At 39.9% G+C, this 17,974-nt stretch overlaps 1 protein-coding gene across 1 annotated transcript in view; it reads right to left on the bottom strand.

Annotated features, from left to right (window-relative positions):
- Positions 1 to 5,326, bottom strand: part of SH3GL3 (SH3 domain containing GRB2 like 3, endophilin A3) — a gene marked incomplete at its 3' end in the record, with an annotated part of 48,356 nt that extends 43,030 nt beyond the window's left edge. The window contains exon 1 of the mRNA XM_080626099.1: positions 5,221 to 5,326. Coding sequence (XP_080482225.1) covers positions 5,221 to 5,265 — 45 coding nt within the window. The 5' untranslated portion in view covers positions 5,266 to 5,326. The remainder of the gene's footprint in view (positions 1 to 5,220) is intronic.
- Positions 5,327 to 17,974: the final 12,648 nt, after the last annotated feature.

The raw sequence follows: 17,974 nt of genomic DNA, 5'->3' as shown, positions 1-17,974 counted from the left end.
CATTTCAGAACATCCCTGACAATAAACTAAATTCTACTGTCCTTTTCACCACTATCCTACCCCCACAATTCTATAAGGTTTGCAAGAGTAGATCCAATGATCTAATAAAAACTAGGAACATGACAGAAGATCACCCTCTTTCTCTCTCTTTACCAATGTCTTGGATTCACCATGCCAAATTTAGGCTGGATGTGAAAGGACAGCATCTCTAATAGACTACACGATAACAGCTTACAGTCCTAATGTTTCTTCTCATGTCTCACTGGCAAGCTCAGGTTCTCCATGAAGTTTGTCCCTTTCTAGTTTACCAACATACTTCCTTCGCTAGCAAGCACTTAGGTAAATAAAGTTTGTGTGTAGTAACTCAATGTCAACATAAGACTGGGGGGGGGGGGAAAGGCTTAAATATTATGTCTAGGCTAGTATCATTCACCTACAAAGTAACAGAAAAGAAAAATAATCAGAAGAAGAAGAACAAAAAAAGCCAAACACCACAGCAAAACCCAATCACAAGACTTATTCTGTTTGGGAAACAACAAGGTCTTGATTCTGATCTGGTCTTTATTCCAACAGATTGAATCAAAAAGTCACATAAATCAGTGGAGTAAAAGCAGAATCTGGGGACAGAAGATGCATCCCCACAACCGTTAGTGATTGCCAAATGCTTTTAAGAAATTAAAAATAGAAAGAGGCCTTTTAAAACATTGCTAAAACAAAGATGCAGTACTCTAAAAGAGAAATGCCATTCAGGATATGTAAGAGACAAAAGCCCAGACTATATACTTAATCACACCAGGCTAAATCACTTTAAGAAGGCAAAAAGGTTGTAACAGATTCTGGTTGTTTTGGTTAGAAAATCTGCTCTCCCTTCAGCTCTATCTATAGACAACAGAGCCAGCTCCTGGTTCACACTTGGAGCCTCTCTTTCTTCACTGACAACAGGAGAAGGTTCAAGAAGCCAGTCTGCATAGGCTACCACCAACTCTTGACACTGACATTAACAAATAAGATATTCATAATAATTGAAAGTCATGTGTTTCCTAAAAAAAACATTGATTTCTACTACTGCTGAGAAGCTAAGCCTAAGAAATACAATATGAATAAGCAGTTGGTAACGGCACTGCTGCTATATACAGACTTCAGCTACAATTAAAAAAAAAACCAACAGAATGTTAATTATAAGTCGACAGCAGATTTCCTATGCCAGCATTGTGGCTGAGCTTTCAAAACACCCTAAAGGAGGGAGGTTCACAGCTCACTAGCCTCTAACTATACACATCTTTACACCAAAATACTAGCCTGGCTGCAGTTTTAGAGCACAGCAGAAATTACAACAGCATCTGCCATCTATTAAGGCTCCCTTATTCACTCTGTGTGCCTACTGCTTTTCTAAACAGAAACACCACTCTAAATATACTCCCAGTAAGCATCAGAAGATACAGTCCTCCCACCAGCTGGGTTATCCCACATGCACAACCACCACGAGACCAAGGGCTACAAAAACAGCAGGCAGAGATACACCCACCTACATCAAAAGGTTTCAAACTGAGAACAGGAAAACAGATAAGATATGTCAGAAGCTGAAAGTAACACGAGAGAAGTTTTCATCATGAACAGAACTCCCTGAAGGTTAATTTGAAAATTCTATTTGCAGATACATTAAAAAATAGAGGGGGAAAAAAATGCTGAATTCCATGAGACTGACAGGTGATTTTATCAGCTCTGAGAAACAGCCTGTACTCACTCACCAGCCATTGAGAGGTGGTAAGATGCCACATGGGTTCTGTTTCATTATTTCAAATTGCTTATACTCATGGGATCATCCCTGATATTAAATGGGCAGAATGGAAGCGATCCTCATTCCAGTCCACTTCAGTGTTTCAATTTAAATCTAAATAACCTAAATATAAGAAGCATAGTAAAGAAAATTCTCGTGTACCTGAAAGCTATTACACAACAGATATATGACCTTTGGGTTAGATATAAGCTTTGACTCTATCAGTTCTGTGACACCAGGGGAAGCACTTATTAGGGTACAGATAATGAAGCAGAACTGCAGCTTTACATTTTGGTAAACATAGAAAAAAAGTTAAAACACCACTCACTCTGGTAGTCCTAACAGATGCTCATAACTCAAGACTTGTCTTCTCAACCTCACCAGCAGATACTTAGGTGAAAACCTACTCACAACTCCTATTTTCAGTGGAAAAATAATATGATTGAGTAAAAAAATTCTAGGAGAAAACCAAAGAGAACATATACTGTGAATTAATGTATTACAAACAGAGACACAGTGGCTTTTTACTATGCCAACCAAGCCTGCAATAGCATGTCATGCTTGGTTTTGGGGAGGTTTTCAGTAACCACAAGAAGTTTGCTGCTGACCTTTTACAAAGCAAACACTTATTTACTTCACTGAAACTTCAGATGAATCAATCTGACATGCACCAAACATCCCAGAAACCTCAACAGCATGTAAACTTTGTAAGTATTGTTTGCTTTTCCCTGGACACTCTAAACTTAGGATATCAGCCTACACACAAAGAAGATCACTGCTAGTTAACAAAAGCTCTACATAAAAACACATAGAAAAGGCCAGCTTTTGACAAAGACAAAACTGAAATGCATTTCTTCTGCAAAAAACAGGGTTCCACAACAGTTAAGTGGTTCAGTTAGAGTACACAGAGTTACAGAATAACTCAATTTTATTTTACCTAATCTTTCTATAACTTTATACTATCTGTATTTCAGTTAGAACTGTGGTTTATTTCAACTGATGTATACTTCACATCATGCATCTATTTTACATACTACAGTATTTCAGTAGATGTCTGGCTTAGCATGGAAATACTATCTTGGAAGTATACGGATACGTCACTTCTTCGGTATCTACTCACATTTCTGAATGAACTGTTAAATACAGACTTAACGCACTTGCTTTACTTTCCAGAGTTTTGTCTTTAGGTTCTGTCAGCCTTCAAATATTATTTTTATTCCTTAATCACATGTCCTGGCACAAGTCTCATTCCCTTCAGTATTCCTGAACGTCCTCTGGGAAATTTGCCAGTTTTTGTCATCTGCCCCCATTCTCCTTTAAGAACACTAAAGGAATTAATTTCATTCTTTCTGCAAGCAATGCCTGTCTCTGCTGTTAACAGTTACCCTTGCATCTCTCATCCATTCAATGCACAATGTATATGCCTCCTTAAGTGATCCTACAGTTCTTAGAGACTTAAATGTTCTGTTGAGAAATCCCCCTTTCATGCTCTGCATTTGCTTGGTTTAGCATATTGCAAAAGAATTTAGCTAAAAGGTGGAGTGCAAATACTTCCATTTTGCACATTCCACTTTATTTTTGTTAGTTTCAATAACTGTTTAGTTTGTATCTTTATACATACAGGCATGACTCTGTCTCTGTGTATCAGAGATAAGTAGATCAGTTATTTAGACCTCGATCTTCTGATCAACTCTATGTATGCTATTTCTTCTCTTATTTTTTCCACTACTACTTTACTCAACATCTTATCTGAATTCTTCCAGAATGAGCTCTTAAGAAGCGTCTTGTGTTTCCTCAGGCACCAAAACAAAAAAATCCAGTTCCAGTATCTTTTTCCTGCTCATTAAGTTCCTACTAAATGGGGGTTTTTTTTCCCCTGTAGAGAGACTTTTTCAATCAACTTCCTTTGAAATCCTTGCTCAGTCCTTGACCCACCCTGAGAAGAAGAATATTACCCGAGTTATGCATCGCAGTTCCTTACTGTAATGAATACTGGAAGTTGTACATTTTCTCTATACACATACAGCCAACTTCAGCACATCCCATTGTTTTTGCCATCGCTGATACCTTGAGCAGATCACGTCCCTCCTTCATTTTTTTTAATGTTTACCGGACATCCAGGCAGGATTAAGCAACTTGCACTGTTACCAGTTGCTAGATGAGACAGCGCTTGAGGTTACCCCTCTGACTTCCTCAGTTAAATACCTCCTTCTCCTCAAGTGACAAACTTACCATAACAAAGGCTACATGACTTAACACCGTAAATTAGGAACAAAACAAGCCAAAACATTTTATAAACTATCCTTAGACTTGTTTCCCCTGGAACAGCCACATTTTCTCACAGAAACAGCGGAAGTTACAGATTCATGACAGTTTTCAAGATCAGTACATAACACAATACAAAGAACACTACTGGAAACAAATCAGATACAAATATTTAGCATCTCTACATACAAACAAAGTGCGCATTCTGCATTTGGGCTGCTGACAAGCCAAATATCTGAAGAAGGCCCTAGAAAGATGACAGGTAAGCACCCAATGAACCTTTATTTTCTCACTCTCACCAAGACAACAGCAGTTGTCTGGTTTGACTGAATAGGCCACAGACACTAACTTCAGTATTAGCATTATGATTAATGAGCGTCAACAAAAACACAGATCTCAGAGCAATGTGCAAGCAAAGCAGCTGAGGCTTCCAAGCACCTTCGGTGAGAAGAACTCACTGCTACCAGCTCCTGAAGCTACCCTACCAGCATGGGGCTTTCGGTTAGCACTATCCTGCTGTGCAATTCAACCTGTCCACCTGCCTGGCAGAAAGGGGGCTCTCTCTCAAGAGAAATCAGGGGAAGTATTAAAGAAAAACACATTGTAAACGAGAAAACAGATCAGGAATGAAAGGAGTTAGAAGAAAATGAAGGTGCACCCAGGAAAAGATAAGAACACAGCATCTAGAAGAGTAGGGAAAACTCTAGAAACATAGGATACCCTCTACAAGACCAATACACGGCATGCCAAGTAGGGTAACAAACCAGTAGTTCGTGGCATAACAACACAATGAATTATTCAGGGAAAAGCTGGTACCCTACAGCCTGTACCTTCAGCTGAGGCCTGGAAGTACAAACACACACCCAGCACTAAACAACAAATACTAGTAACTAAAAGAAAGACCTGACACCCCAAGCAAAGGACAGAGGCGACCCTTCTTGTAAGGATCTACATATGCGGCTAAGAGGCAGCGATAAACGGGAGAACCCCGAGGTGAAGCTGGAGACAACGTTCCCCGCGGTGCCAGGGAGCGATGCCGATGTCACCACCGTGGCAAAGAAGATTGAGGTATCCGCTGCGCCTTGCAGCAGGCGGGCAGCAGCGGGCTCGGGGCGAGCCACCCATCAACGGCCAATCTCCCTGCAGGGCTCTGCCGCGGCCCGGAGGCGCTCCCTTACCTGGCTGGCTTTGTGAAACTGCTTCTTGAGCCCCGCCACCGACATCTTCGCCCGGCGCAGAGCGCCCGCAGGTCACGGCACGTCCCGGCGGGTCCCCGCGGCCCCTCGCTGTGTCACCCACGGCCCCGGCGCCCCGCGCCGCTGGGTACATCGCCTTCAGAGCGGGCCCGGTCGCTCACACCCCATTGGCCACCGCCGCAGCATATGCAAATGAAGGACCAGAGCCGCTTACCGATTGGCCGCTTGCTAGGGTTATGCAAATGTAGCGCTCAAAGACGCCCACGCTGCGATGTTGCATGGAGACAGCAGGGAAGGAAAGGTGAGCGGGCGGGCGCCTGCCGAGGCCGGGAGGATCTCTGCGGGCGGGCGCGCGCACCGCTGCCGCGGAGGGGCGGCCTGCCGATGGCAAGATGCTCGCTTAAGCGACAAAAGGCCTCTTAGCGCTGATTTCACCTCTCTAGTCTTATGTATAATAAGGCTCTGGTTTTCTCTTCATAGGCCTCATTTCTTATGAGTCCATGTATCATCTCTAATTGAGCTTATTCACCTCAGATCTATTATTATACACCATAACGTTATTGTAGCATTGAAAACATGAATACACAGTGGTCGAGAACACAGCTGGTGGGAGCTATACATCACAACAAGATACACTCAGTAGCATGGCTACATAACTGTGTTGATGCTGCTCGGGTTGAGAAGGGCTGGGGCTCCCACCACGTCCCTCCCGGAGGAGCAGATGTACCAGGAAGCGCCACACTAGAAGAACTGTTTAGTTGTTTGCTTTGTCATTACAGGATGGATTCATTGTATGCTTCAATATGGCTGCATATCAGCAATGTGCTGATACAAATATGGAATGTGTTTATGCCTACAGTGGTAAAACACTGCCAGGCTGCACTTTACTCCTGAGAAGATACACTCTGCGATATGCCACAGGGTCCTGGCTGTGAAATTATCAGGAAGTTGTGACTCAGCTGAAACATGCACATGGGCCTGGGAAGCAGTTTAGAGATAACCTTTGCTGGCTGCAGCAGGGCTCTCAGTGTCACTGTCACGTTCACCGCATTTTTGTTAGACTGGGAGAGGCATTTTCAGACTGTGTTACAGTTACTTCTTCATAACAGCAGCGAAGACAATGGCAAAACATATTCTGAACTTTCAGAATAATTGTCATGTTGTAATTTGGGAGAAAGGAATCACTATCCCTCCTGTTGGAAACAATTATATACCCTATGAAACAAAGCGTAAAGACAGATGGAGTCATGAATTGAGGACCTCTGACTTTCATTTGACAAAGCACTCTATACAGAAAGGCAGAAGAGATGAAAGAGAAAGCAAAGAGCATAGCACCAGTCCACTTTCACCCTGGAAGACAAACTGTAAAGTGAAGCCTTTCCATGTTTCTGTACTGAAAAACTTTTGAAAGAGGCCTGCAATCACCATGCTATGTGGTGCTGGGGAAGGACCATTTTCAGCCACTTCACAATTAACTATGATTTATACCACCAGCACCTGATTTCAGTACCAATTACTCCTCCTAATGCATCAGGCAGCAAGACATTAAGTGTCCAGGCCAAATTGGGTGGAGCTTTAATTGGCAACACATTTGTAGAGGGCTAAGGTGAGAAATTAATGCGTAAATTACCTAAAGTAAGAAACTGGAGTTCCATAAAAGGTGTTAAAGCAATCTCTCAGTGTACTGAGGAATTAGGAAGAGAATAAGGCGTAGGTTAATCTTTGGCTGTAAAGAAACAGTGGACCAAAAGCTTGTAATAAGTCACTGTGGAGAGGAATCAAGGGATTATGGAGTCACTGCAGCTGTAAAATTGGATTAGATAAAGAACTTGAGTAAGGCTATCTGCAACTTCCTTTCTTTTTTAATCCTGCTAGTAACCCAAGGGTAGCAGCTACCTTGTTAAAGTGATACAAGGATTTGCAAGTGGGAAACGCCCTGTGGAAATTCAGCTTCATAGCTTTACTTGCTCAGTGATACAGATAAGGTGAAAACCTAATTAGTGAGCCAGGTTCAATAGTCCAGGTGCTAATGATTTGGAAAAGACACCCTGAAAAGACAACCTGAAAGAGAGACTGAAATTTAGTTCAGATATAAGCAAAAGTTATAACTTGTAGCCAGTAATATCTAAAAACTTAGTTATAACACATAGTTATCTGTAACACATAGCTGCTGGAAAAAAAGGGATTGTGATTTGCTGGGTGATATTCCTTAAGGTTGATGAAAAATTACCAATTCAGTCTGTAAAATGAGGGAAATCAGAAATAGTACAAAAACTATGGGAAGTGGTTCAGATAAATGCTGACATGATGGGAAAAAAAACTTCTGTTAAAAAGAACTGTTACAAGAAGACAGGCCAGGGCCTAATACAGCATAAGCAATAGTGAAAAATGCTTCACAGAGTCTGGGAAAGAGGGGACCTTCAGGGCCAAAGTTCTATATGTCTGGATGTTTAAACAACAATTAAGAGTCCAACCACTCAGAAGATGTCAAAGTGCATGAGAACAACAAATGATGGCTCCAACATGTTACTGTTGTTGAATCAGATGTGCTAAAAAAGACAGTGAAATTTGTACAAACTGAGAACTCCTAACTGGGCTCAAATCAAGGCAATGACTAGAAAATATGCACCGGCTACTTGCATGGGAGAACTGGGCTTGAAAACTGGTCCTGTGAAATTCAAACAAGGCAGATACCTGGATAAATCCATATTTCACTTAAAATCATAGAATAGTTAGGGTTGGAAAGCACCTTAAGATCATCTAGTTCCAAACCCCCTGCCACCTCCCACTAAACCATGCCACCCAAGGCTCTGTCCAAACTGGCCTTGAACCGCCAGGGAGGGACCATTCACAACTTCCCTGGGAAACCCATTCCAGGACCTCACCACCCTTACAGGTCCTTATATCCAGTCTAAACTTCCCCTGTTTAAGTTTTAACCCATCACCCCTTGTCCTATCACTGCAGTCCCTAATGAAGAGTCCCACTTCAGCATCCTTGTAGGCCCCGTTCAGACACTGGAAGGCTGCTATGAGGTCTCCACGCAGCCTTCTCTTCTCCAGGCTGAACAGCTCCAACTTTCTCAGCCTATCTTCATACGGGAGGTGCTCCAGTCCCCTGATCATCCTCGTGGCCTCCTCTGGACTTGTTCCAACAGTTCCATGTCCTTTTTATGTTGAGGACACCAGAACTGCACACAATACTCCAAGTGAGGTCTCACAAGAGCAGAGTAGAGGGGCAGGATCACCTCCTTCGACCTGCTGGTCACGCTGCTCTTGATGCAGCCCATGATACGGTTGGCTTTCTGGGCTGCGAGCACACGCTGCCGGCTCATGTTCATTTGGATTTCAGTATGGCCAATACTATGTGAAAAACACAGCAGAAAATCAACCTGAAGATGTGGCAAACAATCTTACAGCTACTCATTTTTCAATGAACAAAAACCTTAAGAGCTGAAAATGCAATAGCAGCCATAGGAAGTATGAGGTTTTCAGCAGAATGAAACCCAGAAATACTTAAAAAAATATCCAGAGGTATCTTAGCAGATGAAATTACTCAGAACTTGCAGTCAATTACATCCATGTTTGCTTCAATGTCTCTTAAAAGTGAGAAATCTATTGGTGAAATGTGATCTGGGTCTTTGGTAGTTACTGCCACAAAATAAAACATCAGAAGTGGGAGAAGAGATGAGTTTGTAATGAAGTTCTATTGGATTTGATTCTGGGCCATGCTTACTTCCTAAGTAAGGCACTTACTTATTCCTTATGGCTTCAGAATTATTCAGAGTAAGTCAATGTGCATCAGCTTACCCTGCAATAAATTTCTACACAAGGCATTAGAAGGAGACTTTGGATGTACTCACCTGATGCAGGACAAGAATAACTACGTGGCAAACCAGCCTACTGAGAAGCCAAATTACTGCTTACCAAGGCTAGAGTCATTGAGCTAAACATATACGAGAGACCCATAAAGGAGGTTTTTCATCTGTAGTTGAGTTACAGAGTAGCAACCCCAAATTCTGGATTCATGATAGAAAAAGTAAATAGAAGCTACTCATGAATTCTCCATATGTTGAAGAAGTCTGATTTCCCAAAACTCATCTTCAAAACACTGGGAAGGAGAGCTAAAATAGAAGAAAAACAAAACCCAAACAAACCTCAAACTGCTTACATTCCTACAGGTTTCTGTGGCTTTCAGCTTGAAAAAAAAAAAATTGCTACATCAGAAATGGAGCATTCACAGCACTATATTGAAGAGCAGGGAAGGAGTAAAGTGTTAGACAAAAGTGAGCAAGGCTCTCAGGCACAGATGTGATAGCCACTGATGGTCCATGAGGACTACATGTATTCAGTGACAGTGCAGACGACTTGGTTAGTTTTAGCATGTTACCTGTCAAAACCATGGTCATAGGCTGTGGTTCTTTGGTCAGAGGAAAAGAATGCATCTGAAAACTAGAGCCAAGAAAACAAACATTCTGAAAAGGTGATCCTCCAGGAAAACTGTGCCATTTGAAAGAACAGTTTCCAATACTCCTCCCTGCAAGAGAAAACTTGTAGGAAGCTTTACAAATAAAGCAGGCTCAGATATAATGTTGTGTGCTCTTCGAAAAATGTGGGACCTCATCTCACAATTCTAGAAAAAAGAGTAATACTAAACTGAATTGACACTGATACATAGAAATTGACCCAAGCAAATGGAATAATGTCTAACATAGCAATCCAGAGTGAAATCCTGACAACACTGGATGAAATTGATCACAAATTTCTTCTATTTCATTATTTTTCCCAGTGTTGGCTTCCAGGTTTGATGTTGCAGGACAAACCTGGGAGCTTCCACTGGGAGAACAATGCCAACAGCAAACTACCTTAATAACAAAGTCGGAAGAAAATCTTTCTGCTAAAAATGCCCAAGACAATAAGGACACCTCATGAGCCTGTTCCAGCACCCTTTCTATATACTTAGATGAAATAATTATTTAAAATTGCACAAAAAGAAGTTGGTGATATGAAAATATGTTCACATACAGAAGCAGGTTAACGCTATGGTTTTGCTTCTGGAACAAAAAAACAATTCTGCATGTTGTAGCACTTGCTGTGCAGATAAACTAGCTCAGATATTTCTGACATGGCTTTGCATTGCAGTGTGCATTTCATAAGAAAGGGAAAAGAACAGGCAGTCTTCTCTACAGAGCCAGCACTGGCCAGAACTTGGAAAGCTCCCTGTTCCACACAGACACTGCTGGCAGTTAGAGCAGTGATATGTGACCCTGGGGCCGTTAGACACTCTGGCTAACCTACATCAGTTGTTTAGGACACTTATGTTTGCTCCCCAGATCTTCTAACTAAATGTAGCTAGTGAATTATTTTTGGCGTACGTGATTGTTCTTCTCAAGCTGACTTTCCATATGTGTTGCTTTACCATTATCCAGATCTTTGCTTCTCTTCTTGTCTCCTTCCTGTGTTTGTATTCCACATGCTGCTTCATGATCTTGCAGATACTTCTATCTTCACTTACTTTCCTAAATCTCTGTCTGTTGTTCTGCAAGTATCAACAACAAAACAAAACCTCGTTAGGTCTTATGCCATTAATTAATACATATGGTTCTAATTAGATGTTTCTTTTAAAAAGACACAAACAGTTTAGATGAACTCAAATCTAGATAGAGATATATTTTTTTAAGTTACATGTATGTGTACTGTAAGTAGCTACTCTAAATCTGAAAACTCAACAACCTACTTCTTTGTGTCTGCTTGTAAAAACTTTGCAAATTATACTATGTGGATGGACTCCTGAGCAGCTCCTACTTGGAGGTCTTGTAACTTTTAAGTGCCTCCGTTGCTTCTGGTAGCAGTAAAAGTAATTAGTTTTTACTCAACATATATCTAGGCACTCAGTGCTCTCAGACAGCTCTAGACTGTCAAAAAAATGAGTTACACATGTAAATTGGAATAAAAATGTGAATGCCCAAAATTACTCCACAGTGGAGAAAATTCTGGAAATAACAGAGTATTAGTTAGTGCTAACCTGGGTACCCAAAACATTTTTATTTCCTCCACACTTGAGATTTCTAATTTGATAAACCACTGAAAAAATCTGTCAGATGTTTTCCTTCGGGTAGGTCTATTTGGTCTAAATGATCGGTTTTCTGACCATATCAGAAAAAAAACTTCATCTGAACTTCAAATCCCTCCATTTTCAGTACAGCAGCATTACTTCACAATAGCATCTGGTTTGCCTGTTTGACCCTCCCTTATAGGCTGCACTCCATCAAGGAACTACATCTCCCCTAATGCATCTGTGGCCATGTGCATACCAAGGTGTGCCCCTGCGGGAGTTTGGTCAGGGCAGTATTGCATTGCACTGTGGGAGATATAGTCTCAGCAGGAGCCCAGCCAGCCGTGAGGGATTGCATCAGTGGAGCTTCTTCATGGAGGTACATCAATGTAACAAACCGCACTTTTTCTACTGGAAAATACCAAAAAGAAATCTGTAGCCATTTCCGAACTGACATTTCTTTATCTCTGTTCTGGGGAAGAAAAATCAGCCTATTTCAAAAGCTTATTTAGTTTAAGAGAAAAACAAACAGTGTGTCAGAAATATCCACATAAGGAACATCCCTCTTTTTGCTGGCCTTTCTAAAGTAGCTATGTTCCTTCTTATTAAAGAATATGGCAAAATAAACTGTAACTTCAAATGAGTCAATATGATGACTTCAATGAGTGTGAATAATGTGCAGAAATGTTGCTCTGATTTCAAACAAATTGTACCTGAGCTCTGTGCTGTTATTTCTTAGGGGATGAAACAGAGCTCCTAATCTTCTGCATGCAGCTGCCTGTCTTCATCAGAAAATGATGTTCTCATTGTTGACAATGCCAGCACATTTGAAACTAAAATGTCACTAGAAGAGTAACGCTAGCTTTAGGAAGATGCAAAGGATAGTCATCTTCATGTTAGAACGACTGTATCAGAAATGGTGGGGACAGTTTCAAAACAGAATGTTGTAGCATAACTCTGGCATAAACTGTAGCACATTTACTGCTTGAAATCCAATGCAGAATTTCATGTAACTGTTATTCAGTTATAGAACAAATCTTTAAGTATCATCTTAATAAGTCTTGGTCTTCATAATGATCCTTTTCAGTGGAAAAAGGACATGCTGAATAACAACACATGCTGCCTTGCCTTGCTAAGCGAATGAACGCACAAGCTTCTTTCATAATTTATTCAGCTTTATCAGGGAAAAAACCCTATAATCAGCAAGAAATCTGAGTAAAAATCTGAAAGAACACAGGCTGTATGTAATAAAAGGAGACAAACAGTAAAAAATCCAGTGGTCTATGTTCTCTGTGTATAAATATATATGCCTACTTTTATTTTAGCTTGCTTCATAGCACAGGACAGAAAGTCATCAACTCTGTCACACAGTGTCCTCAAAGAATACATAATGTGGACTTTTCAAAGAATGCTTAAAAGCAATTTGAGTATCAGTAAGTATCTTGTGGCAAGTTTGTGAATATTCAGACATACCTGATTTTAACAAAACTTTTACAGCATGGATGTTGTTTTGCTTTCAGTGTAATTTAATAGGTCTTTTGGGACCTGCCATGTTTGAACATCTGGGAATCATCACATGTTGTCTGTTGATCAATGAGGCAACAGGAAAGGCATGATGTGACACAGATGTTAAATATGGCAATACTCCATAGACCAACTGGATCATGAATGGGAATGATCAGACTTTGAAAAATCTGATTAAGATTCATTGACTGGATAAATTTCAAGTTTTTTGTTTTTTTTCTTGAATTTCCTAACTGATCTGATAACAGTGGGTATTACAGTGGTCAAAGAATTATTGGAAACTGGCTTATTTGGAGGAACAGAATGACGTATCTGAAGACAAGGACTTTTACTGTCAAATACTTTATAGGGAGATGAATACAACTTGCCAGGTCCCTGCTGTCTCATCATGAAGATTAATGTCTACTACTGGATAACTCTGCTACTCCTTGTAAAACTATGAATACATAAATCAAATTTATTGCATTAGTTTAAGCATCATGGTTAATTGAGTAACTGCCACTATACTAAGGAACCCTTTTTCTCCCCTCCCTCATATGCAAAGAAATGGCCTATATTAATTGTTTTAACTGTTAACCATGAATGCCACCTTCTGGCTATGTATAGAAATGCCCTTTGAAAGCGATAGGGAAGACAAGCAGAGCTTTCATTCCATAGTTACCAGATAACCATTTCAATTAAATACATGTTAAAATGTGTGAAATACACACATGCCTCCTGACAGACTTCCTAGCTTGCTCAGTGAAATATAAAGGTACTCAGATGTTTACTTTTCTAAAGAAATTGTGTAGTTTAAAATAATAAACACACCTGACATTGAGTTTCTGTAGAAAGGACCTGAAAACTGTTGTATTTAAAGGTAGCAGCTGAATCAATATCGTGAATGAAATTCTGCCCTTGCTGAAGCTGACAGGACTTCTGCCACTCACATCAGTGGGGCCCAGACTTTCCACCTGTATTTTTTGAAAGCCGCTCTTGTGAATTGGGATTTGAATTCTCAAATGTTTTTAAGGAAGCCTGGAATGTATTCTGCTGCAATTCAGTGGGCACAGGATCTTAGAGAGGAAACTGGTCCTGCAAAACAATGATGGGAAAGGTTTTTGGAGTCAGAGACCTATTCTTTCCTATGATCAGACCAGATTAGCTGTTGCTTTTCTTGCTTGAGCTTCTCCAGCAATAGTCTTACAGTTTTTTGGTGTTGCTAGTACAGGCAAAAGCATGTTGTATGTACCAGAAAATGTTCCTTGGACCAATTGTATTGTCATGGTGTAATAGATTCCCAAATCAAAGCAAAATTCTATGCTAGCTGCTAGGATGATATACAGACAGCAGGGGAAACAAGCCAGGGAATTTCCCTCACCTGGGGAAGCAAAGAAGAAGCATTTCTCCAGTGCATGAAGACGAATATTTGGGCAGACGGTAGCTGAAATCCCCTGCAGTTACAGAGTGCTTTAACTCTATTGCATTTAACTTATCCCCTATTCTTTTTACCTAGCCATTCCAGCTTGGTGATCTCCTGCAGGCTTGAATTCTCAAGTGTTAGTTAAAAATCCTTTCAGTGAGCCCAATCCTACACTTAGATATATCAGTGGGAAATCAGTCATCTCTTCTTAGGGTCCTTTTGGCACTATCAATTTCTTTACTGAGTCAAGTATAACGCAGTAGAAATCTTATGCAAGCTGAGAAGTCGCTTAACCTTAACGTAGACACTGGACCACTTTTTATTTGCCTAATCCATGATTCTGATATTTGTTAATGTTGTCAGATACGCATTTATTTCAAGGATTCAGTGAAAAAGTGAACATTGGAAGAGAGTAAAAAATAGTGACAGCTATTGTGTATTAATTAAATGATGTATGACGTGGGATGAAAGTTTTCCTTATAGTTAAGGAAGAGAAAAGTTTATTAAAGTTATGTTAAATATAATGGGCTTTCATATGCTGCAAATGTCAACAACATCTGCAATAAATAAAAAAACATGAAGCTTTATCAGATTTTTTGTTTTTACCCCCTTCTCTGGAGGAAAAAAATAAAAGATGGGGATTAAATTGAGCTAAAGCTATAGCTCTGCTCTCCCTGCAGGCCATACTTGCTTGTTTTTCCTGATAGGCCATCTTACAAGTATGACCATGCACTGATACATGGAAAGCAAGTACTCACTCAATCCATCTATACAAATGTCCATGGAGTTTGTTGTTTTTCTCAGCTGCTATCTGAGAAATCTTTAAGAAGCCATTTATAATTCTGACATGAATACTGCATTTTGACATATATACTATGTAATTGAAAGCACATTTGTGAATCTTGCCTTTTTTTTCCCTCTTCAACTTTGGCTTAAAACTTTACAGGGCTTCTAGGATTCATAAAGTACTGTGCTTTGCCTTTAATGAGGGTGATTATGAACAGGGTGCTACAGAGACAACAGTGTGTGTTGGGTGACTTTGTGGGTTTTTTCAGGGGGAGGAGGGGATGGGGAGACAAGTGCTCAAGGCAAAGAGAGAGAAATGTTCCAACATGAAACTGTTCCAACAATTTACTCTATTAGTGATGCTATCTCCAATCTGTAGATGGCAGTGATCTTCCACTGCCTGCTTCAGGAGGCAACGGGGAGTGCTGGTCCTGGGGAAATCCTAAAATTAAAACCACTATGCAAACAGATGTGGGGAAAATAAGTCATGAAGTTAACTTAATTCTATACCCCAATCTTCTTTTTAAACTAAAAACTACTTAAAGATTATAGGAAGGCATACCCTTTATTGTATTTCTTTCATGTAATTAGAAAATACATCATACCATTTAGAACCTATACATTGCTTTATCGAAGGAGTTTCATGACAAATTCCAGAATACTGTGGTTTGTAATTTATCTACAATCAAAACCCTGTTGTGTGATTCTGGCCATCTTCTATGTACCTTTGATGCATTTCAGTATTTTAAACATGTTTATACAAATAATACCTGCATTTTTCCTCCCAAGCACTTCTGGGTACTTAGCTGCATACTTCATCAGTTGCTCAGCAGGTCTGTATCACCTATTCAATTTTTAGCTGTTTTTTCTCTTGGCACTTGCATTGGTTTTCACTTTCATTCAAATAAAATGCAGAAAATGGAGTGTGTAAAGCTGTCAGAGTATACTTTAGTGAAGGGTGTGAAGTGAAATCAAAGAGAATACTGCTATTACTTTAAGTGGATTTATAATCTTGCCTCCCAAAGTCTACCTTGCTTGGTGACTGGCAGAGAGAATTTTCAAAGCGTAACACAAAGTCTTAACTTTCCCCTTTTATCACTATTTTCAGTTGTGGTTTGTATTCCCGGGGTTTTTTTCCTTAATGACTCAGCCTATAAAATTTTAAAATATGATGCTTTTCTTGAAGATCAGGCTATAAAAACAACAACATTTTGAAGTTCTATTTTAAGTGTCACATAGGCTTCTAGCATCAGATTTTCAATGGTATCTAGACACAAATGCAGATGAGGTGCCTGAAAGGATTTCAAGCAGCATCTAAATAGCATTTTAAAATTTGCTTCTGAAGATCATAAGTATCAACGAGATTTGGGGTTTTAGGGAGGGAGCGGGGATATCCCTATAATGCATGTATAATGTATAATGTAAAGAGGACACAGAGAATTACCCAAGCAAGTGAATTTCTTAAGATCCATTGTTTTCAGTAGGAAGTGTATCACTGCAAAGAGCAAAAAATACAATTCATCTGCTTCTAAGGCAACCTGGTTCACTTTAAATGTTAGAGCATTAGATACCTTAGGGAGAATCCAAGTTGAGACATTCCTCAGCAAATCATGAGAAATTATTTGTGTTTAACATTAATTTAACATTAAGCCCTTTCATTCCTTGCTGCTAAAAGATGTTTCGCAACATCAGTACACCTAATCTGCAGTCACTGTTGTTTCACTGCAGCTGAGCAGTCATTGGTATGACTAGTGGCAATTTTGACAACTTCTAGTGCAGAAAGACAGTATAAATTACTGTGCATTGCTTAAATCCTTTTTGGAAAGCTTAGCTGAGAGTTATCTCCTTTTGCACAGGAATGTATCATATCCAGTGTGTTCTGGAACAAAAAGGACATATACTCTCCATCCCAACAGCAGGCTTTCCACCCTTTCCAGTAGGTAGATAAAACCATCTACCTGATATCACTGTCTTAAGAGCTTTCTATACATGCATCCTATATTTTCTCCTCTTTCTTGTGATGCCAGATAACTTTTCTGCTTCCTTACTGACCATGCTCTTCAGTTCTTTGGAAAACAGAAGCAGTTTATCTCATCTATCCACATTGCTTAACCTGCAGTTCAAAAAGGGATGTGTTTTTTCATGAGTGAATGCTTAATCTTTTACATTCTATTGTCAGAAAAATAATCCATTTTCTGTTCCCAGTATGCAGGATACAGTTTCACAGTATCTACTCTCACCCCCAAAAAAGAATAGGAAAGTGCAGCTAAGGAATGATGTATGGCTTTATTCCCTGTTTGTTTACATATGTGCACGAGTATATAGCCAGACTTGCTCTTTTCCCTCACACTAATATCAGAGAAAATAAGGCATTGTACAGAAAACTGATTTTTTCTAACCTGCTTATATTGCCTTCCCTCCCAAAAAAGGACTATTGTGAGATATGAAATAAAACCTAGGTTTAATATATCCACTCATGCTCTAAGTGCGCACAGTAAGGTCCCTTCTTTGAGAATTACTGTTGGCCACTTCACAAAAATGTCAACATTAGAATTTTGCAAAAAGCTCCATTTAGTAAGCCATTGGCTCAGTTTGCTTTTAGATATACTTAGATAGTTTGCAACATAAACTCCAAGTGAGCTAGGACTCTGCATGACTCTCCCATAGCTTCCAGCCATGCTGCCTGACTTGCATTGTTACTGTCTATCCTTTCTCCCTTCTGCTTCTTCCCATTCTCATTCTCCTGTTCCCTCTCTTCATCCTTCTAATTCATTCCACATGCTCTTGAATATGTACCATGTAAGCTGCTGTTTTGCATTCAACATTTGTTTATCCTGGGACTTATCACAGTATCTGAGAACCTCATAACTTTCACAGATTTTTATCCTCTTGAAGCCTTTGTGAAACAAGGAAGTATATGCCAATTTACAGATGGGGAGTGGTCACATTGGAGATTAAGTGAGGTGCTCAGA

Source organism: Psittacula echo, assembly GCF_963264785.1.
Source record: "Psittacula echo genome assembly, chromosome: 10".
NCBI lineage: Eukaryota > Metazoa > Chordata > Aves > Psittaciformes > Psittacidae > Psittacula > Psittacula echo.
The sequence above is the reverse complement of the archived record's forward strand: the minus strand, read 5'-3'. Positions and strand labels throughout refer to the sequence as shown.